Source organism: Coffea arabica, chromosome 11c (assembly GCF_036785885.1).
Source record: "Coffea arabica cultivar ET-39 chromosome 11c, Coffea Arabica ET-39 HiFi, whole genome shotgun sequence".
Taxonomy (NCBI): domain Eukaryota; kingdom Viridiplantae; phylum Streptophyta; class Magnoliopsida; order Gentianales; family Rubiaceae; genus Coffea; species Coffea arabica.
In genome coordinates this window covers 5,293,074-5,316,282 of record NC_092330.1, presented here as the reverse complement: position 1 = coordinate 5,316,282, position 23,209 = coordinate 5,293,074, and the positions used below count along the sequence as shown (strand labels likewise).

Sequence of the window (23,209 nt, the reverse complement as noted above, 5' to 3'; positions counted from 1 at the left end):
CTTAGGGGAGCCATCTCCAAATCTCTCACAGAGAGCATTGCAGAGTTCTTCCCAAGGAATATCCTCCCTTCTACTGAATACACCATGGAACCGGATATCTGCCTTATCTCTGAAATAGAGTTCTGCAACCTCAGACCTCATTTCCTCCTCTATTTCATTGATTTTGAAGTACTTGTTGGCTTTTCTGATCCACTCCCTGGGATTCTCCCCTGCGAATGGTGGCAGGTCCACCTTGGGCAGCCTAGTGAATGTCCTATTTTCCTTGAGCTCAGATCTATCTAAAACTCCTTTCTGCACCTCTTTCCTCCTGCCTCCTTCCTGATGACCTGAGTCCAGCTCTGAGCTGCTGCCTTCTATATCCTTTCCCTTATTGTTCAATTTGGCCAGCATTTGTGCCATCATGCTCATCATGCTTTCGTATTTCTGGTCCAGATTTTTGAGAGCCTTCTCAGTGCTCTCCTGCCTGTGCTCCATGATCCTGACAGCCTGGTCTAGTCCATCACTTCTGTTAGCAAAAGCTCTAACTACACTCCCTAGCTCAGTGATTTCTTTCCTCATTTCGTCCTGATTCTTAGTCATTCCCAATGGCTCGTAGCTAGCTCTGATACCACTGTTATGGACCAGAAACTAGAGGAACCAGAATTGGCATGAAGCAGAATAAATCAAGCTTAATGAGATGGAATCAGTCAACAATGAATCAATGAAATAGTGAGCGAATGAACTTCAGCTTTCATTAATTGAATTCTGGTAACGTATTACAAGAACAGAGATAATGGATTTAGCTAAGAAGGTGGAAGAATTTGAAGGAAGATTTGGGAGGGAAAATTGAGGAAATGCTCCTCAGCAAATTCAGATGAATCTGGACGAATGATTTTCAAAAACCCCCTGCTACTTGAGCAGAGAGGCCTCCTTATAAAGCTAACAAATCCTAACAGATTACTAACTAGGCCAATAAAAGCAAAACACGTGTCTTATTGCATCTGCAAGTTGCATCTACAAGTTGCCGCGCTTGAAGTTCTGTTAGAACAACTGAAACCCCAGGAAAGGCGTGATTCGTCGGCCACGCTTTTGACAACCTCTTGAACCAATGTCCACGCCTTCAGCTCTTGGTATCCACGCCTTTGTGTTCTTGCTTCCTGGTTTCTGCTTACTCACGCCTTTTGTAATTGTTTTGCCCAGTGATCGCGCCTTTCTACTTCTGACATTCACGCGTTCTTTGTTCCTGCTGCCTAAGTCTTGCTTCCATCTTTAGATAGCTTCTCTACTCCATCACAATACCTCCCCCTCGCAACAATCCTTGTCCTCAAGGATGTCGAACAAAGTTCCAGGCTTCCAAACAAAGTCTTCAGATTGATATTTGGCAATTCGCAGCAAGCAAGTAGTATAAGGAAATAGCAAAGCTTGCTGATTCTTCTGAGTTTGATAAGGTTGGTGGTCAGCCAGGCCTTGTGGCTCCAAAATGTTTCCCACCTTTAAAGTTTTAAATTGCCCATCACTCCCAAAGTCAGGCCCTGGAATTAGTTTTAGCTGAGCAACAAGAGCTGAAATTCTAGAAGTAGCACCACCAACCATAAATAATCTTTCAAGAGCAGCTTGATCCGGATAATGCAAACCAAGGGATTTCTCTACTGCCTTCAAATGGTCTTGCAGGTTAGCATCAACACAACCAAGCAAGGTTAGAAGTCCTGCTGTTACTCCTGGATTTGAAACAGATAGGAGAATTCCTATGTAGCCATTACAGGCCAAGCCAGCCAGAAATTGCAGACCAAAGTACCTATTTGTTCCCTCTTTTAATTCCAAGAAATTAGCAAGTACTGATATAGCTTTTACTGGTGCATGTACCTGTATGATATCCCTATCTTGAAACACTATTGCTGGTAATATGCCGTAAACCAATGTGCTATTATCCTTACTAAAGTCAATTTGACTACACCATAACAAAGATTGGGAAGATATCTCATTAAGAAGTTCACTTTCCCCAACCTGCATAATCACAATTTTACTTTTGTGACCACATATAGCAAGAGTAGAAAGTTGCCAAATGGAAATACGGACACCATAGATAACTGTTGTACACTTCTCTACTTCTCCTTTCTGTGGACATCTTCTTTCAAGCAATTTGAAGCTGCACTCCTGTACATATTTCAATTGTTCATTGCTGAAGTTTTCAAGCAAGATAACCTCACCGGGGTTGAACACGAAAATGAATGCATTTGCATCTTTTTTCACCCCAAGTGCAGTGTTTTTCACTATCCAAAATGAAGACAGAGAGCAGTACTCATTCACAGCAACATTAGGATTGCAGTCCTTACTTAATTTAGGCAACCCTTTGATCAAGCAAACAAGGTGTTCAACTATTGCAATGTAAAATATACCTTGCATCGAAACTGCACCAATTTTAGAGTCATTACAGTCTTTGTTCATTGCTATTTTAGTACCGCCTCCAGGATCAAATATCAAGTCATCAAGTGGTCTATTTTGTTGCGAAGGAACAATATTGACAGCAACATCATGCTTTTGCTCATCATTATCCATTTTCACAAGTTTAGATGCTAACATAGATTTTAGATATGAAGAACAGTTTCCAAACCGATAACCACTACAGGATAACTGATTCCAATTGATTTTCACCTCAGTGAACTTTTGCTTTACCTCGCGGCTGACCGAAGACCAATTTCTGGGACAATGGAGCGGTGAAGCAGAGTTAAATATTTCCTTGTCTATAGAGCCTTGTTGCCAAGCTAGCTCTCCTATAATCAATTCATAGCTAAGCCCTTGAGAGATAACACAATCGTTGTGAGCCAATCTATCAAACACTTGGTTTATAGCTTTTTCTTCTTGATAGTCCCTTGCTGATGTCTTATGTTGGTTCTCCTCTATGGCTTCCTTAGGGGAGCCATCTCCAAATCTCTCACAGAGAGCATTGCAGAGTTCTTCCCAAGGAATATCCTCCCTTCTACTGAATACACCATGGAACCGGATATCTGCCTTATCTCTGAAATAGAGTTCTGCAACCTCAGACCTCATTTCCTCCTCTACTTCATTGATTTTGAAGTACTTGTTGGCTTTTCTGATCCACTCCCTGGGATTCTCCCCTGCGAATGGTGGCAGGTCCACCTTGGGCAGCCTAGTGAATGTCCTATTTTCCTTGAGCTCAGATCTATCTAAAACTCCTTTCTGCACCTCTTTCCTCCTGCCTCCTTCCTGATGACCTGAGTCCAGCTCTGAGCTGCTGCCTTCTGTATCCTTTCCCTTATTGTTCAATTTGGCCAGCATTTGTGCCATCATGCTCATCATGCCTTCGTATTTCTGGTCCAGATTTTTGAGAGCCTTCTCAGTGCTCTCCTGCCTGTGCTCCATGATCCTGACAGCCTGGTCTAGTCCATCACTTCTGTTAGCAAAAGCTCTAACTACACTCCCTAGCTCAGTGATTTCTTTCCTCATTTCGTCCTGATTCTTAGTCATTCCCAATGGCTCGTAGCTAGCTCTGATACCACTGTTATGGACCAGAAACTAGAGGAACCAGAATTGGCATGAAGCAGAATAAATCAAGCTTAATGAGATGGAATCAGTCAACAATGAATCAATGAAATAGTGAGCGAATGAACTTCAGCTTTCATTAATTGAATTCTGGTAACGTATTACAAGAACAGAGATAATGGATTTAGCTAAGAAGGTGGAAGAATTTGAAGGAAGATTTGGGAGGGAAAATTGAGGAAATGCTCCTCAGCAAATTCAGATGAATCTGGACGAATGATTTTCAAAAACCCCCTGCTACTTGAGCAGAGAGGCCTCCTTATAAAGCTAACAAATCCTAACAGATTACTAACTAGGCCAATAAAAGCAAAACACGTGTCTTATTGCATCTGCAAGTTGCATCTACAAGTTGCCGCGCTTGAAGTTCTGTTAGAACAAGTGAAACCCCAGGAAAGGCGTGATTCGTCGGCCACGCTTTTGACAACCTCTTGAACCAATGTCCACGCCTTCAGCTCTTGGTATCCACGCCTTTGTGTTCTTGCTTCCTGGTTTCTGCTTACTCACGCCTTTTGTAATTGTTTTGCCTAGGAAGCTAGCTATTCACGTGCATAGCACATGCTCTTTTCCATTTACGCATAAATGTATACTGCATAATAAGCCAATAGGTTCGAGTGAATTTATAAAGCAAAAAATTAACATTTGCTTGCAAGTTGAAACAACTGCTTCTGCAAATTGACCAAACTTTGGTGGACATAAGCCTGTGTGCCTCTTACTGGTAGAAGAAAGATTTATCACTTGTCATCTGGCCAAAGGAAAATGCAGTTCATCAGACTTATTAAAACCAATGCATTCTATCGAAATCCATACAGCATAAACAGTTTAGCCTATAAATGGCTTGGACAAAATACAAGTTCACACATTAGTAACATAATATATACAATACAACTCCAGATGGTCTGCAGCTAACAAAGTAAACTTTATATCCCAAAAGCCAGTGGAGACCTATATCTTTCAGTTGAGTTGTCATCCAGCTGCGTTATGACCTTTGGATCAAGTTCATTGTAGAGGTCACTCTTGCGGAGCCTCTCAAAGTAAGAAGTCAGCAGTCCATTCTCCCTTGCGATTTTAGAGCGAATCCAACCAGAATGGTTTCTTGGTGCACCAGTCACTACAACAATGGTTTTATCATTAGCAAAGTTAGCCAGAGGGACCATTGTCTCAGGTTCAGTGGCAGATGAGGCATCAACCAGGAAAATGTGACTGAAGTGTCCCACCTTTACTCCTTCACTGTGCAGCTTAAAACTGCTCATGAAGGTGGATAAAATTATCTTAAATTTTCCAAGTTCTTCGAGCGATGGACAAGAAAAGCACTCTGTTTGGCTCTCGTAAAGACAAGAGGGTAGTATATCTACAGGAATGCCGTCCAGCTCCCTGAATGCAGCATTGGCCCTAAACATATCAGAGTCCGAGATCTCTTTCTTGAGGCCTCTCATGAGCAGATCGCATGTTCTGTTTATAGGTGCACACAGGAGAATCTTTTTTGATGGATCAAGGCGAAGAATCTGAAGTGCTGCTTCTACAATTACCACTCCAGTCCTTGATAAATGATCTCTTTCAATACACATTGGTCCCTCCACAAGATAGGGAGGCGCACCCTGAAGCCTCAATATTTGATGAACAACAAAGTTAGCTTTCTGATATCTGTTGTCCACATACTGTGTAGAAAGAACTACATTTTCTGGTGGTAAATCAGGAAAGAGAAAGTTCCTGAATAAAGCAGATGATACAGCTGCAATTGCTTGGTGAGCCCTTTTTAAACAAACTCTATTAAATGAAAATTTCACATCATATTTGCACTCCGAGCGATGCTGAGAGTAAAAACTCTCTCCAAATTCAGCTAATACAAGGTTGCTCTTCACCACACGATAAATGACACCCTATAGCAAAGTAAACATGATTTCAGCAAAAAGTATGACCAGATGAACATCAGCAATTTGATGAGACAAGTGAACAGATCTTCAATCCAAGTACTACTTCAGAACATATTTTCCCTGATCTAAACTTCAGATTATCAAATTCGAGTAGCTTTCTAGTTTATTTCCATAACACCACCTGGTTGAGGAACAACTAAGATGTGGAGTTGTATAATGTCTCAGAACTGGGGTGGATACAATACCTAGCACTGCACTAAGATTCATTTGAATTGGAGTCTCTTTCCTTTATGAAAGATGATTTCCTTCCCTCAACTATTAAAAGATCCCTACTGCTCTTTCCTTTGGCATCTTAGCTATTGAAGGAAGTTACTGAATTCACTTGAGGTTCTTGTGAAAATTGTCAAGGAGTTGCTTTAGAAACATGACAAATTATTTAGCATTCTGAAATGGTCAAGTAGGCTGCTGAAGGATCATACTTTTGTCTAAACAAGGGTTGTTTACATATATAATTGACTCACACCGTAGATAAATGTAGTTGTATACTTAAAACGTGTTTTTTCGTTTCAATCTAACCCCAACTAGAAAGAAGCTACTTACTCAAAGCTCCCATTTAGAAATTTTGAGAAATTACTTACCCTATGCAGTCAAAATTTTCACCACAACATTAGAGGAGTTTTAAAAGTTTAACCTGAAATGGCTCAATTTTCCTGCCACAAGGCTGTACGGAAACAAAATCTCTTGATAACAAAAATGGCCTCCTTTCAGGTATCTTGTCAAATTCAAATGCGACAAAGGTCTTTTCATCTTTCTGGTCAGATTCCTTCAAGGTGTTATGTTTTCCTTTTCTCGTGAATATTGATGCTTCATGAAACTCCAGATTGACATTCTTCATCTCAAATCCATCCCATTTCTGAGAGATGATGCAAAAGTATACTGTATAAGCAAAATTGAATTCTTACAACACACGCTATATTTGACAAGCCCAAATTATAAAATGATTATCAATAATGTAACAACTACTTGATCAATAGAACACAAATGATTCTGCTCAGTGAGGTCCAAAAAGAAAATACAAGGTATGAATGGGAATTGTCTTCCATTATACTCATAAAGCATTAGGTTTCTTAAAGTTTTCCATCAGATCATTGTTTACCAACATTTGAGGAGAATGCCTTGAGAATAAGCATTCATAGATTATTACTGAATAGAAAGAATCAAATTCTGCCACAAATGGCAAAGTCACATTTTTAGTAGACACTTGATGTGTCAGAAATGAAGTTACTCCTCATAAATAGGCTTTCTTCGGAGTCTATAGCTTGCAGTTTTATCTCTACTGTCCAATCACCTGAGTGGTTTCAGGAAAAACAAACAATAAAACATACAAAAGAGTAATTGATGGCATATTGACACCTGAAGCACAAATTGACATAAAACTTGTGAAAGAGGAATTCCAGGAACAGAGTGAAGCCACAAAGAATTGTGTAACATGCAATACACATAAATAGCATTTTGGAAGATCTGAAAAAAATTATTGTGGATACGTGTGCATGTCAGAGGACTAAATATTTCTCTTGGAGCTTGGAAGTAGTTAAAACAGGAATAGAATAGATTTGCAGATAGGATATTCATTGATTCTCAATAATCCATCAATCCTTCAGTGTCCTGGTCTGCTGTAGTACATTATAAGAATCCTGCTTTGTACTTGCCTTGTGATTTGATCTTGACTATCTGTTTGTTCAACTTACAGTCAAAATTACAAGCATAAAATCTTGTAACAAACATAAGTTTGGGCAAGGTTGATCGGGAAAGTTTCATGTCCATTACATGCCTGAAAAATACTCTATACATCAAGCAAAATTGAAAGAGCAAAAGCCTCATCCTCCAAGTTTAAAAGGTGAATCAACCTACGGGTTGAAACCCGAGTATGCTGTCTAGTTGTGTACTAGAGAATGATGGCACCTGGAACTGTAAAAAGGCACCTTCATCAAGTATGTTACTAAACTATGCTAGAAGCAGATCAAATAAATTGGACAGATTGGTCAAATTAATATTTGAAGGGCCTCTTCAAGATTAGGTCTAATACTGAAAATGCTCAGGATATCCCTTCTGTGTACATGTATAGGAAAATAATCACCAGTTTTTGATAAACTTAGATCTCAGAAATGAAGTCACTATTCACCTCTATTGTTTTATAAGGTAAGTAAAAAGTGGAAGTATTCGACATAAACATACCCCATTCAGAAAGCAGGCCTATATAAAAAAGTTTAACTCAGATGAAACAGAATTTTGCGCTCTAGCATAACTTTCATGCTGAATTATCATCAAAATTTTAATCATGAAGCCAGTTGCCAGCTGCCAACATATCCAAGAACAAGAAACAGAAACAAAAGTCCGATATTGTACCCTACTTTGAGATCCAAAAAACAAGCATGCCATGCTAAAAGGTCAAGAGTTCATTTACCATAATAACTCCATATTAACAAAAACTGTAATGTCTTCTTCAATTTTTTACAATTGACAGATCTGTTTTACAAGGCTTGTAAGCATTTATGCTCTTAAGAGTCCATTCAAAATGTATATGTGGATACATTGCATTTTTAAAGTCCATTTAAGTTTTACTCTTTGAGATGCATTTCATTCCTAAGGGAGTGCAACAACAGTCAAAACCAGAAAAAGTATTAAATAGCCATCTTTTAAGAATATCTATATTCAGTCTCTAAGCTTATGGGATGTGGAAGAAGCAGGATTTACAGCTAGATCAAAAAATAGTAGAAAAACTGCCGAATTCCATTACCTCAAGGTGACAGTCCTCAGCATACAACAAAGCCTGAAAGTAATCCATGTATGTTGACATAGACAAAGGCATTTTGAGGACTCCTGGTACAATGTCTTTCTCAATCAAAGCACTAATGTTCTCTGGAAATACATAAGTGGATGGCGCACCCTTATCTACCCAAATGTATTTAGTCTTTGTCTGGGGGCTGGTAGAGCTTGTAGATGCCAAAGACAGGACTGGCTTTGTTGACAAGGGAGGGGGTTTTTGAGAGCATGAGTCTGCAAGCGAAGGATAAGATGATGGTGAATCAGTTTTGACGGTTGAGTGGAGCTTCTCAGTGCCAGCTTCAGAAGGTGACAGCTTGGAGGACTGAAACGATTTATAAGATGCTGAAGATATACCAAAGGACGATTTCTGCCCACTTGTAATATTGGCATAAGTTTGAGGAATGGTGCCTTTGGAAGAAAATAAACCGTTTCGGTTCTGAGTAATTTCATTTGGATTCTTCAGGACTTCCCTAGGCTTGGCAGAAATGGAAGGTTGCTTGTCATAGAGTACAAAAGAAGGTGAAGCAGATTGAGATACAACTCTCAGATTCTTATCACCAATTCCAGTACCTGTAGAGCTAGTCATGGACTTACCAACCTCGTCTCTAGATAGCTTGCCTGGAACCAAATGTTCGTTAAAGTTTGACCCTGATTTGTTGGCATTGTAGACTTCATTGGTTCTAGAGTTAGCGGTTGTTTGTGCCAAAGAAGTGCGCGACCGTGAAAAAGAGTCACTATCTAGAGGTCTCTGAAAATCATAGTGTCTCTGGTTCAGGTTCTGTTGTTGATTGATGTCCCTTTCTTCATCTTTAATACCCAAAATTCGTTTCAAAATATCAATGAGGAACGACATCTTATCCCCAAATCTCAGTATTATCCTGCTCAGAAATGTAACAAATATTTAGTATGTCAAATAACAAGAGCAGAGTAAATGCCAGGTTGAATAAACTTAATCAGAACAAGAGTAAAACAAACCAAAAACCATATATTTGTCACCAGAAGCATATGCTGTACTGAAAGCAGTCCAAGTAAATAGTAAGAAATATGTGAACAGACATGTAACCAAATTAAGGAATTACGGTAGAACAGAGAAAGCATAAGCCGCCATCTGAGAGTATTGTCTCTGTCCCTAAGCTGCAAGTATGACATGATAACAGCCTTGTATCACACCCTATGCACAAACACAGGAAGAAGGGAACAGATCCCTGGACACATTGCCAAAAAAACTCCTAATGCAAAATTTTTTATATGTGTATCTATGCCACAATATCTAACAAATAAGCTAAATCCCAACATGCAATCCAAGTTTTGTGTTTGACTATCGGACAACGCCTAGCCAAGTATGTGTGCTTGGCAAATCTACCAAAAATTGAAGAATCCTTGTCCCCCCCTGAACAAATTGTGGTACTTTTAATTTTTAGCTGAACATTTATCTCAATCATTCATTTACTTGAAGGCAATTCATGAATGATTCATATCCATCAAATATTCAGTTGTTTACACTGAAGGAGTGCGATGTATACTATCTGTTAACCAGTAAAGGTGAGAAAATGCTGAGCACTAATTCCAAAAAACGTGTAACAGAGTAGAATGGTTGGATAAGGGGTTTATTGACCTCCCGTTATCGATTGAGAGAACTCTTCAAAGTTCAAAGTTGGGAAAATTTTATAAATCTAAAAAAAAAAAATAGTGGAGATTATTAAATATTTGGGAAGTATTGCACTATTACTAGACTCCAAAGCAAAAGTACCAAGGCATATATAGCTTTTACTTTGGTAAAATACTTGGGTTAATTTCACTTTGCACCCTTTAACTATATCCAAACTCTCGCTTTGGTTCCTAAACTTTAAAATGGGACACTTTAGTCTTTAAACTATAAAATTTGTTCCACTTTAATTCCTAAAGTGTATAACTTATACTCCTTTAGTCCTTAAAATATAAAATTATTTCTATTATAGTCCCTAAAGTATATCCACTTAAGTCTAAAATCTGTTCTGCTTCCTCAATGATTTTAATTAAATGGGACAAAATTTATAGTATATGGACTAAAGTGTCTCATTTTACAGTTTAGGAATCAAAGAGAGAATTTTGGTATAGTTAAAGGGTGTAAAGCGGAATTAACCCAAATTAACTTAGCTAAACATGCCTGAACTTTATGTGGTAAAAAATGTGTCAGAATATTTGTTAACATGGACAGGATTAGGATCCTCTCAGTTTAGGTAGTGAAAAAAGACAGAAGGACCTCCATTTACCTAGGAAAATAAAATTCACAAACTATTTTGAAGAAGAATTACTACATTTTTCTTCTTTTGCTTTTTCTGTTGAGCAATTTTACTACATACTTAGGGTCCGTTTGTTTCGGATGAAAATGTTTTCCAAGAAAATATTTTCTTTATTTCCCGTGTTTGGTTACACAAAAGTTACTGAAAACATTTTCCTATGTAAAATATTTTCACTCATCTTATGGAAAACAACTTCCTTTCCAAACTTACTGAAGTTGTTTTCCGAAAACATCTTGTAGTATGTTCTTTTTTTTTTTTAGTGTAAACAGGAGGACTCGAACCCAAGACCTCTTCCTTACACTCCCTCCCCCATACCACCCAACCCAACCCAACCCAACCCTCCCCCTAGTATAAAAAAACCTCATCCTGCTCATCCTATGCTAGTAATTAATTATGTATAATAGGGACATTTTTTTCTAGAGAAACTTTCAGCAGTGAGAGTGCAAGATATATGTCACAATAAGCATTGCATGTAATTGATATTTAACACTAAAATGGCCAGTAATTTGTTTATTGCTTAAGGAGATATTTTTTATTCATATATACATTTCTTCAAGATTTTTTAAAATTAAACAATGAGATAAATTTTCTTATTTTGCATAGAAAGAAATATGTAGTTATAATGTGTAGAAAGTAAAGATAGAAATAAAAATGAAAATATTTCAAAAGTTAAACAAACACCAGAAAAATGAAGTAAGAAAATATTTTCAATAACCTAACCAAACACCTAAAAATGATGAAAGGGAAATGATTTTTATGGAAAATTACTTCCACGAAAAATCCCAAAGAAAACATTTTACTTCCAACCAAACAGACCCTTAGTGTAAGCTATATGGAGAAGCAATTAAATGAACAATATTTTGCCATTCAACATGTAATTTTAAGATTGACCACAATTCTTCCTGCTTCTACACATATCCACATGTTACATACAGATCTTATGTACGATGACCAACTCAATAAATATAATTGATGGTCTGCCCAGATAACTGAGGTACGAATGGATGAACAAGTTATGGAGGAAAATAAATATAGAATCCAATTCCACATGTTCCCTCCTCCAAGAAGGCAAAAGTCTCAATTTTCCCCTAAGAATTATAAAATTCTTACTATTTGCATTAAGAATTTTTAACTCAAGAAAATATTTAGGGTGTGTTTGGATTGCATTTTCCGTCATTTTTCATGGAAAAATTACTGTAGCGATTTGATATATGTGAGGGAAAAAGGTGATAGAGAAATGTGATCACGGAAAATGACAATATTTTTCGACGGAAACAAGCAATCCAAACACACCCTTAGATTCTAATCCTTACCCTTGCAAATCGGCTCGTTTGACAAATGAATTTTTTGGATATTTGTCTAAAATTTTATTATAATTTACTGTAAAAATTGTAGAAAATATTTTTGAATCGGATAAATTTTTGAATATTTTGAATTGTATAATTTAAAAATTTTAAATTTTTTTTTGAAATTACTGTAAATAAAGTTGTTAAAAATTATGTAAAAAACAGACTTGATCAAAAACTTGTTTGTCAAGCAGGCCTATAGTTCCCCCCCCCCCTCTCCTTAAAAAACTACTTTGAAACTGTGTCCTTGCTCTCCAGTCTTCAAAATATGACTTGTTTGTCAATTTGTCTTCCTAAAAACTTCATCGTTATACGTTGACAGACTACTCACATCTTGTATACTAATTATTTGCACATGCATGCAAGAATTTACATAGTATATAGTCATCTCTCAATGCATATGAATACATTAAAACGACTCTACTAGCTAGAATAAAAATATCAAAGAATTGAGGTCAGGTCCATTAATCAAAGTTAACAAGCTTTATGCCACAGAGAAATGTATGCAAAAGAACCATCTGAACTCTGAAAACTCACCTAAAGATTCCTCAGTGAAGATGATCGCTTCTGATCACAAATCTACAACCATGTTGAAAACGTAAAGCCCAGATCTATACATATTACATATCTTCTCCAAGGGAAAAGAAAGAAAGGAAAAACAAAAGATGTTTAAAAGATTAACCACAGAAACTTGGTTGCTTCTGCTCAAGTGGAGGGATCCAAGAGAGAATTGAAGCTATGTAGCGTGAATTTTACCCAAAAAGCTATGTACTATCAGCACTGAAGAGTGAAGATAACGACGTGACAAAAAGAATGGTTTGCAAAAGGACATTTTGTGGAGATGTGGGCAGTAGCAGGTAGAGAAAGCCTAGTGGTCGTACATGGGAACTCGGTCTACTTTCTTACTCACAAAGAAATTGATCGGATGTCAAAGGCAGAGAAAGCCTAGTGGTCGTACATGGGAACTCGGTCTACTTTCTTACTCACAAAGAAATTGATCGGATGTCAAAGGTCACCAGCATTAAGTATTGGGACTTGTTTGACAAAAAACAAAAAAAAAAAAAAGTATTGGGACTTGAATCGAGAATCGCACTCATTATAGTCGGGATTAATTGACCTCAACTGAAACTAGTCTCTTTTACTTTAAGGTCCTCATGAGCCCTATCCTGTCACTAGTCTCTTGTAATTGGTACCGAAAGGATGATAGTCAAGATTTTTATTTTTATTTTTCCTATTGTCAACCATCTACTTCTATTTCTAATATAGCTTATACTAGGGTGATTCAACATGATCACGAAAAATTCAATAAAATCATGAAAAATCGATGAAAACTGAATCATCATCGGATCATACAGGTGCCAAGTATCCACATAAATATAAGCAAAGTCACATTGATAACCAAGATTTAGCTAAAAAAAATATGTATAAGGCTCAGATTTTATTTTGTTTGTACATTATTTTTCACATCATGTGTAAATCTCACAAAATTTTATGTTATAATTTACGTTGTGTAAAATGAGTTATATCGTGTACAAATTCAGTTATATCATATACAAAATGCACAAAATGGGTCTGGACGTTTCTCTATTCACTGTTCATGCCCCAAATCCCTCTTTTACTTGTTCGACCAATTTGGGGGATGTAAGGGTTGCTACAACTGTCACTCTCCGCACGGGGTTGTGTAGATATTACCAAAACACATACAGACGGTAAAACAATGAATATAGATATTAATATAACAAAATTTTTTCATTTCTTAAAATTTGTGTCTAAAATTTATTGCATTTTTTCATATATGATTGAGTTAGTATTTACATTTATTGTTGAGAAAACTTTAAAAATAATCCCTCACATCTGGATTTTGTAGTTTTTTAGTCCCTTACATTTAAAATGATCTATATTTGATTTCTCACCTATGAGGTTTCATACTTTTTTAGTCTCTTACTTTTCCAATGGTAATTTTTTTAATCCTTCCTATATCCAAAATACGTCATTTTGATCCCAATTCTCATTTCTAGCTATATTTTCAATTTTTATTTTTAATTTTGAACTAAATTGAACCACAGTTCACACAAAATCCATTCGTAAGGTATCAAAATTCATTCTCTAAATTCTAGAGTATGTTCAAAATTTGAAAATTTCCAAACTCAACTAGCTCATTTTTTTAATGATATTCAAAATAAGTTTATAATTTTATGTAAGGTGTTTTCAAGGTCTAACAAAAAATATTTTCTTCATAATAATGTATTATGAGCAAATTTTTAGAGTTTTATAAATTATTTTCTATTTTTTAATATGATACTGTACAATTTTTTCTCTATATCAGGTAGCACTTAAACTAAGACAGACAGTTTCGTACTGCAATTAGTTTCAAATAACATTTTTATGATTTTACATGTAATATCACAGTATTTTGGCATATTGGTGCTAGTTATTTTAGATGAAAATTTTATTAAATAAAGTGCAACATGATTTTGACAAGAACTATGACATATTAAAATAAAAAATATATAATTTATAAAAATCTTGATATTCAATCATAATATGTTATTATGAAGAAAACATTTCCATTCGACCCAGAAAACATCTCAAATAAAATTTTAAATACTAAATCTAATATTTATCTTAGAGAAAAAAAATCAGTTGAGTTTGGAAACTTTCAATTTTACAATAATACTCTAGAATTCGGAAAATGAATTTTGGTACCTTAAGAATAGCTTCTTTTTTTTTTTGCAGGTTTGGTTCAATGTAGTTCAAACTTAGAATTAAAAGTGAAGATGAAGATGAAAATGAGAACAGGGATGAAACTGGTGCATTTTGGATGTTTGAAGGGACAAAAAACACCATTGCAAAAATAAGGGCAAAAAACCTCAGCAGTCATTAAACTATTGGCGGGATCAGCCATTAAACTATTGGCGGGATCAGGTTTTGGTCATCAAACTATTTTTTGTCAATAATTGACCACTAAACAATTTAATTCATAAATTCGTGACCATTTCATCGTTAATTGCTCTCAAGTTCTGAAATTAGCATTACACTTGGCAATGTTTGGGGACAATTTTGTCCAGCTACAACTCAATCCTTTGTTTCCTCGAAAAAAAAGAGATACTACCCCCATTGTAGGAAATGATTAAACAACACACGGATGAGATAATGCCTGCCATTCCAGAGGAATTGAATTGGATCTTCTAAGGCTTGGCGTCTTTATCAGCCGTCCTCCTTGCCCGCCTCTTTCTAGAGCTCATGGATGACTCGAAGCCTCCATTACCAGACTGTTCCAAGTCTCTGAAAGATTTTTGGAGGGTACGAGTTAGTTAGTTAGTTAGGAGGAGTATGAAGATGGATTGGAAGAAAAAAGGAGTACGGAACCTCCTACCTCTCTAAGCTCGGCGAAGCTCACGGCATAGAAGGTAATATCAGTAGCTGCAAGAATTCCCAGTACTGGAAGCGCTACCTGCTGAATAGAGGTGGCAAATCAACCCACTTAATTAGATTTACCCATACCCGTCCATGAATAGATGGGTATGGGTATCTTAAATTTTTGTATATGGATTACCCAATAATACCCATTTATTATTGGGTAACCCATCAAACCCAATTAACTCATTTAAAATTCTCTTCCCCCCAAGTCTCTTCTTTTCCCCTACCTTTTTTTTTTCAAATTTTTCATTTTGTCATGATGTTAACATTATTATTATTATTATTATTATTATTATTATTATTATTTGTTGGTTTTATCTTATTATTTTATTTTTTCTTAGTTTGTTAACTTGCTCATTTTTTAGCATTATCAATTTATGATAAATTTTAGCCTATTTTCTTATCTTTATAAAATGAAATTTTAAATTTATATATGAAAAAATGTTAGGGGTTCAAAATTTTTGGATTAAGTTTTTATATTAATTTTTATAGTACTTAATTCAAATTTTTATATTCGTATTATTTAATTATTAAATAATAGGTAATTTTGTGACATAGAGTATAAATGAAAAAAATTGGTAATTAAGTTTATTGAACATTATAAGTAAATATTTAAAACTAATGATGGGTACAAAGGGTGGTATAAATTGATAACTTAGTTTGCAAAAATGAATTTAATGAGTTTGCAAAAAGTTAAAATAAATGAGTTATAAATGGGTAATTGGGTTACCCAATTCATTTTTTGACTTACTCATTTATACCCATCTAATAAAATGGGTATAAATGAGTTGACTCACTTATACCCATTATCCATTTTACCCAACTCAAACCCGTCCAAATCACTTATTTTGACACCTCTACTGCTGAATCATCTACAGTGGAGGTCCATGGAACATCCTGAGCTAAAATTCTGGTTTTAGAGAATTCTTCTTCTTCTCCTTCATCGTCATCTTGTTCTTCTTCTTGGTTATCTTTTTCTGCATTTTCTGAATTTTGAGTAATGACTTGGGTTGAAAAAGGGACTTGGAACTCAAAAAGATTGAATCTTTGGGACTTAAATGGGAGTTTGAATGGAAGAGAGGGAAAAGAGAGAATGGCGTTGAGTGTGGGAGGTTTGTGAGTGGACGGTTGTGGTGAAGCTGAGGAAAGGTTCTGGTGGAAGCAGTAGAAGTTTGTGGGACATGATGGCAAATGGAGAAGACGAAAAAGTGCCATTTATGGGTAGAGAAATCAAAGTTGAAAAGAAAAATCTAATGACTATTTATCGTTTGTGGGGTTGGGTAACCTGTTTCAGAAGGGGAGGAAACAGATGAGTTGAGTTGTAGGGTCAGTAAATTGTTAGACAAAATTACCCCCGAACATGGTCACGTGTAATGCTAATTTTAGAATTTAAAGCAATTAACAATGAAATGGTCACGGATTTATGGATTAAATTGTTTAATGGTCAATTATTGACAAAAAATAGTTTGATGGTCAAAATATAATCCCGCCAATAGTTTAATGGCCGCCGAGGTTTTTTGCCCCAAAAATAAAGAACTAAAAAAGTATATAACCTCATAAGTAAGGGACCAAAATGTAACTTTAAAAGTGAGAGAATAAAAAGCTACAAAACTCAAATGTGGAGGACCGTTTGTATGATTTTTTCGTTATTGTTTTAGTGTTTGCATTCATGATCAACTTCTTACACTACTCAGTGCAATTACCATTGATAATTGCAGGGGTCTTTAATCCGTACTAGGGCCTCAAATGATTTTAAGGAGCGGATTAGCCACATGTAATCTTTGTCTTTTCATTCTTAAATGTGCAAATTTGATTTACTAATGTACACATTTATACAAACAATGAGCAGTACCCATGACATAGGTCTAAATATTTGATTTTGTGGATTTGGTGTGGATTTTTGATACTCCTATTGCTATGCACAACTCTGCTGCAAGTGCACAGGGTTGATTCAATTGTCTATTTTGCAGGAAGGTTAATTAATTTACTAAAGTTTAATGACTCCTTTATTATATAAAATTTCATAGTTGCGAGTAAATAAAACTATACTAAAAAACATAAAACAAATGATAATGAAAATAACAAGAGAAAACCTTTAAGATTTTGAATTGTCTCACTAAGTATTGGCCTAATTAAGCAATGGTCTAATATCTTAATGGACTTGGTACCCATATCTACCAGCATACCCACCATGTCTACAGAAACTTTAAAACTGCTTTCGTGATATAATTCTAATTGTAGAGCCATTAGGTATTATGAAATTACATGGCATGCCCTTACTATGTGAGTCCACAACCATGGATTAATTAGTGATTTTACAAAATAATATTAAACTTCTACTTACGTTACATCATTTAACACCTCAGATAATCATAATCAATGATTAATTAATTACAATTGTGTAATAAAAAAATGTTAAATAGGTTGCAAAAGTATACATCCAATTAATTGAATTCATTTCATGCAACAAAGTAAAGTGTTTACATCCTAACCTAGGAATGAAATTTAGCAACTCATAATAAGAATAGAAGGAAATAATAAACCTACATTTCACGCTTTTGTTTTCTTCAGAACAAGCTTCTTTCATTTTCTTTTCCCCTTGACAACATGCGTCCATTTCTTTCGACATTTTTTTAATCAGTGATGTTGTTGTCAACTGCTAGAAGCTAATGCTAATGCCATCCTTCTATCTTGATTTATAAGAATAATTCTTTGTATTTTCCCCGTTATAGACTTGGCAAATATGTGAAACAACCATGTAAATGTTCCAATTATCTCATCACTACAACAAAGCAGCTCCAACATTGTAGTTTGTTTGTGATGATGGGATAATTTCACAAACCTCCCCTGAGGTTTCTGACACTTGCACTAAGACCCCTCCAGGTTTTAAAAATTTCACCTAGCTCCCTTGCTTTTCAAATTTTGGTAACAATTCAGTCCAATTAGGATTAAAATATTGCTATCATGATAGATATGGCATTTTTATTCCATGAATACCCTCTTCCTCCCTATATTAGTACAAGATTGCAAGTTATTAAAAAGGTAGAGATGATTATCAAAGTTGAGGGGGTATAAATGCAATTCAAGAATTTTGATGCAGTACATGGAGACATCTTCAGTATCTGACAGGAATAGCCAACGGCAACCTGCAATCTTCCTACGGCCAGATTTTGTATATCTCTAATTGTACATAAACATCTGAAGTGCACATTTTATCCTTAAGCCAAAAGATTGTGAGGAGCATTAACAGAAGGCTATCGTGAAAACATTTAGCAGATGTTATGGCCTTTTCAAGCCAACCAGCAGAATCCTGGAATTCACCCACAACTTTCACTATTAAAAATAGATATTGCTACTGCAATCGCAAGGCCACAGTGAAGATATCAGAGAGCGAAAAGAATCCGGACAAATTGTATTTCTGCCGCTCAAAAAGCAGATATTTCAAATGGTATGATAGAGGAGGAGAAGAAGAAGTTAATAGCAGAAGAAGCAACCAAGACACAAACAAGGAAAGGGATATTAGCAAAGCTAGAGTACTTGGCATTTCAGAAAGGCAATCTGATGTTGCTGTGGAACTGCAAAGACAATTTTCATTACCAAGTGTCTTAGGAAACGTGCTCACTGTCATCATTTGAGACCCTATCTAGAACTACTTCATCCTCATTGTCACTATGTAGATTGTGTCTCCATGAAGAATCAGAGCTAAAGTCTCCATACTTATCATCTGAGATATCAACCTCTACACCTACTATCCTACTATTCTGTTTCATTACTAGAGTATCTTGCATGTTCACAGTAGTTGAATTTACTAAGCTATTCTCTTCATCAGCAGGGATAATTTCCATATCAGAGACATGCAAGTTTATCACTGGTTTAGATTGATGTATTTCGAACATCTCACTAACTGAATAGTCATCATTAACATCCATCGTGCAATTTTTTCCAGGAATTTCACATCTCATCTGCATAATCATATCAACATTCCCAGGGATTTTGCTCAATGCCTTTTCAGTTACATCAAACAACAAGTTAATGTATAAGTAGCCACTTGGATCAACATTTGGAATCTTGATTTTGTTTGCATTACAGTGAACAACAATGTCATATGCAGCAGCAAGAGTTCCCATCCTACATTTTCAGATTTGGATGCAAAGTGGTGATTAAATAAAAGTACATGCTTCATGCCTATAAATTTTTACAGAAACACATGAAATTTCCAGAAAATATCAGAATACATGAAAACTAGAGATTAGCATACATTAGCATTTCAAAAATTTCAAGAATCCGATGATGAAACATCTATTGATCAAGCAAAAAACTACTCCATAACATGCAATTTTTTAACAAACTGATTCATTAGAATATGATCATCATTACAGTACCGCATCAGAAAAATGGATTAGTAAGTTGATATGCACCAGTTGCTGAAAGTACTAGTACTATTAATATCATTACAGTTCATATTTGCTAATGCATTCATGCACTTTTTTTTACAGAAACACATGAAATTTCTAGAAAACATCAGCATACATCAACATACATGAAATTTCAAGAAACATCAGCTGACACATCTACTGATCAAGCAAAAAACTACTCCACAACATGCAATTTTTTAACAAACTGATTCATTACAACACTGCATTACAGTACTGTATCAAGAAAATGGAAATTGGTACCTTAATTTCTGCTTTTAAGAAGCTTTACTTCCACCAGATGAAGATAACTTCACTTGAAATCCACTGCCTTCTTCATTGTCATGTTTCTTTTTCACTGCCTAAAGACATATCTTCTGAGGTTTGTAGCTACAAAGCAAGATATATCTGTTCAATCAACCTTGTCACATCACTCATCATAAAAAATTGGCGCCAAATTACTTCTTCTATTGGCGCCTAGGAGTAATGGTTAGTTAACACCTTAATTAGACATTAAATTTCTGTTATTCTAGTTAAATGTAATTACCAATGTGAAGATGCATTTGTCAAATTACTTAACGTTAGTCATCTAAACAAACCTCTAAGGACAAATTGATCATTTCAGCGCTCTGCACGTCAGCAATGGACCCCAATACTCTGCCAGGGGAGCTAGGTGAAATTTTTAAAACCTGGAGGGGTCTTAATGCAAGTGTCCGAAACCTCAGCGGAGGTTTGTGAAATTATCCCTATGATGATTTACACTGACAAATAATGCAGTGGACCTACCACCTTTATATTTTTTTGTAAGTAGTGTCAAAACAATTCATAGCACCAAAATGAACAAAATTTGTTCTCATCTTTGCATCAGTCCAAAATGTATTAGTTATTAAATCATTTTCATATACTTGAATGACATAGTAAACATTTGGATATTCTAACTGTATCTTTTGCAAGTACTCTAAGACTCTTATCACCGTACATCATAGCTGTGAGTTTTTTAGATTATAAATAGTTTTTCAAGTCATTCTAAATGAATTCAAGATTTTCACAACCACTAATCATCTATTTAAATAATGACCACATCGTATTCCATGACTTATTCCTATCAAAATTTGATTTAACAGCCGATTAAGGACAAAAAATGAGTTTTTTTCATTTTATTTTTTAGAGACTAAAATCACTCATTTTGATTTTAAGAGACTAAAATTTATATCATCATCAATGTATGAGAAATGATTGGTGCAATTTTTCTTATAGTATTTAACTACTAGTTATCCTAATATCATGCTTACAATTTATCTACGTTCACAGTTTCAAGCATGTTTTAAAGAGCCTCATATGACTGCTGTCAAGCGAATATTTAAGTATCTTAAAGATGCCTTGGATTTAGATTTGTAGTTTCTTAGAACTTATTATTTTAATCTTATCGATTATTCTAATATTGATTCTGTAGGCGGCAAAGTTGATAGGAAGAGTATTAGTTGTGCATGTATTTTTCTAAGACATTGTTTAGTTTCATGTGTTAGTAAGAAGCAAAATTCTGTGGCTTTATCTACTGCTAAAGTTGAATATATAGTGTTAAGTAGTTGTTTTGCACAAGTTCGAAGCAAACTTCACATGATTATGGTTTATATTTGATAGGGATATAATTATGCATTTTAATTGTGGTTATTTGGTCTTAATTTTGGCAGTTCAGTATGCAAAGTATTGGATTTCTGCTCATAATTAGTATTTGTGTTAATTACAGGCAATTAGTGTTGAAAGTGACAAAAGGAAGGCAAAATCCAAAAGACTCTTGCTTCTAAGGCGTGCCCACGCCAGACAGGACGGAGCTGCGTGAAAAAGCCGGATGCGGGTCCTACAACTGAAATTGCCACCTACCTTTTGAAGCAAATTCGGAACTTACGTGGGAAGAGGAAGCCTTTCCAATGTAGACTTTTGGCAGCAACTCACAAAGGAAAATAAGGAAACAATTCTGGGAGGAAACAAATTCCACTTCAACAAGCAAGTGGGTGGCGGCGCAAGAATAAAAGAAGAAAACAGCAATAGACTAGAGAGGATCTTCTGTCTTGGACTTGTCTCTTTGTTCTTTTCTTTTTTTTCCTTTTGAACGCAAGTAGCAAAAAGCAGCCGACATCTTTTACTACTTCCTCAATCGACAAAAACTCCATGAAAACTCTGAATTGCTTCAAGATTATGCGGCAAGGCTAATTCTTTTATCTAGTTGAGGAATAAATCAAGGATCGAGGCACCATAACTGTGAGATCGTTTTAATTGTTTTATTGTTAATTTATATATTCATGGGTATTTGATTATTCTCTATTTTTCCCTGAGTTATGATTGTTTAGATTTATTGGATAATTAGGCCTGTTATTCGATTGTCTAAATAATTGATAGCCAATTAGGATGTTGGCGCGTCGCCTTTAAGTATCTTGATTAGTGGCAAACGAGACAATTTCACCGCCTCGCAAGCGGTTTAATTTGGATCGTGGGGATAATTAATCTAGCCTAAATAAACCCGCATGTGTGTTTGTCATCTAGAATTGGGTCTTTCTAATTCCTAATGCTGTGGCTACATTAAATCCTGTGAGCGTTTCTGGGATTGTCTAGTCACAAGAGGGTAGTTTATGAGCGTCTCTTGACTACCATAAAATTAAGGAAAGATTGGTGGTTGGGCGCGTCGCTTGACCACTATAACCAGTTTATTCGTGAGTATATGAATTGTCCCTTGTATCTGTGATCAGTTGTGTGCTTCGGTGCCAAGATTAATTCCTTGACTAGGTTGTTTTAATTAATTGTTATTTGTGTAATTTGGTTCCTGCTATCTTACTCAACTTTAAATTTCAGTTTTTATTCCTTTTAAATTAGTTGGTACTACTGCTAAAATTCCCTCCCATTTTCCTGTGTGATTTGCCTACCTGTTCCCTGAGGAGACGACCCTACTCACCACTATACTCATTCAGTTTTGGTAGTAGGTCTAATATAAATTTTATTTTTGGTGGTTTGACACCCACCAAATTTTGGCGCCGTTGCCGGGGAATTGGTGTTTTAAGTGATTTATTGCACAGGCTTTAGTTTTTATTTTTATTTTTATTTTTATTTTTATTTTATGCCTCGATCTTCTCGTACAGGAGAATTAGAATTTGATCCAGAGATCGAGAAGACTGCAAGAAGGTTGACCAAGGAGGCAAAGTTGCGTAAGCAACAAGATTCAATGTCACCTTCAGAATCTGAGCAAGAGTTTGTTTCCAGTGATTCATCAAGTGAATCTGAAAAAGAAGAAGTGCATATTCCCCGAGTAGCAATGGCAGCCCCAAGAACTTTGAGGGAGTTGGCAACTCCTAACGTGAACCAGCAGCCATTATGCATTACATTTCCTAACACGGAAGAGGCATTTGAGCTTAAATCTGGTCTTATTCACTTACTTCCTACTTTTCGTGGTATTGCAGGTGAAGACCCACATAAACACTTGAAGGAATTTCATGTGGTGTGTTCCACAATGAAACCTCAAGGAG

At 35.7% G+C, this 23,209-nt stretch overlaps 1 protein-coding gene across 3 annotated transcripts; it reads right to left on the bottom strand.

Moving 5' to 3' along the window:
- Positions 1-4,309: 4,309 nt before the first annotated feature.
- LOC113716321 (probable RNA helicase SDE3) lies at positions 4,310-12,789 on the bottom strand. 3 transcript variants are annotated; one of them, XM_027240607.2, is made up of 4 exons: positions 12,400-12,789; positions 8,206-9,112; positions 6,100-6,321; positions 4,310-5,414 (listed from the first exon to the last, which is right to left on the bottom strand). In XM_027240607.2, exons 2-4 carry the CDS (start codon positions 9,085-9,087, stop codon positions 4,455-4,457), a joined length of 2,064 nt encoding a protein of 687 aa, XP_027096408.1. In that variant the 5' UTR covers positions 9,088-9,112; positions 12,400-12,789; the 3' UTR covers positions 4,310-4,454. The 3 variants fall into 3 exon arrangements, with proteins under 3 accessions (XP_027096408.1, XP_071927512.1, XP_071927513.1); XM_072071411.1 differs by lacking the exon at positions 12,400-12,789 and adding an exon at positions 9,314-9,770; XM_072071412.1 differs by lacking the exons at positions 6,100-6,321; positions 12,400-12,789 and adding an exon at positions 9,314-9,772.
- Positions 12,790-23,209: the final 10,420 nt, after the last annotated feature.

Coding starts and splice junctions, on each gene's coding strand:
- LOC113716321 (XM_072071411.1), bottom strand. CDS start 9,342: ATGGCGGCTTATGCTTTCTCTGTTCTACC. Junction 9,113..9,313: donor TATGCTTTCTCTGTTCTACC/GTAATTCCTTAA, acceptor ATTTCTGAGCAG/GATAATACTGAGATTTGGGG. Junction 5,415..6,099: donor GGAAAATTGAGCCATTTCAG/GTTAAACTTTTA, acceptor ACTTTGCTATAG/GGTGTCATTTATCGTGTGGT.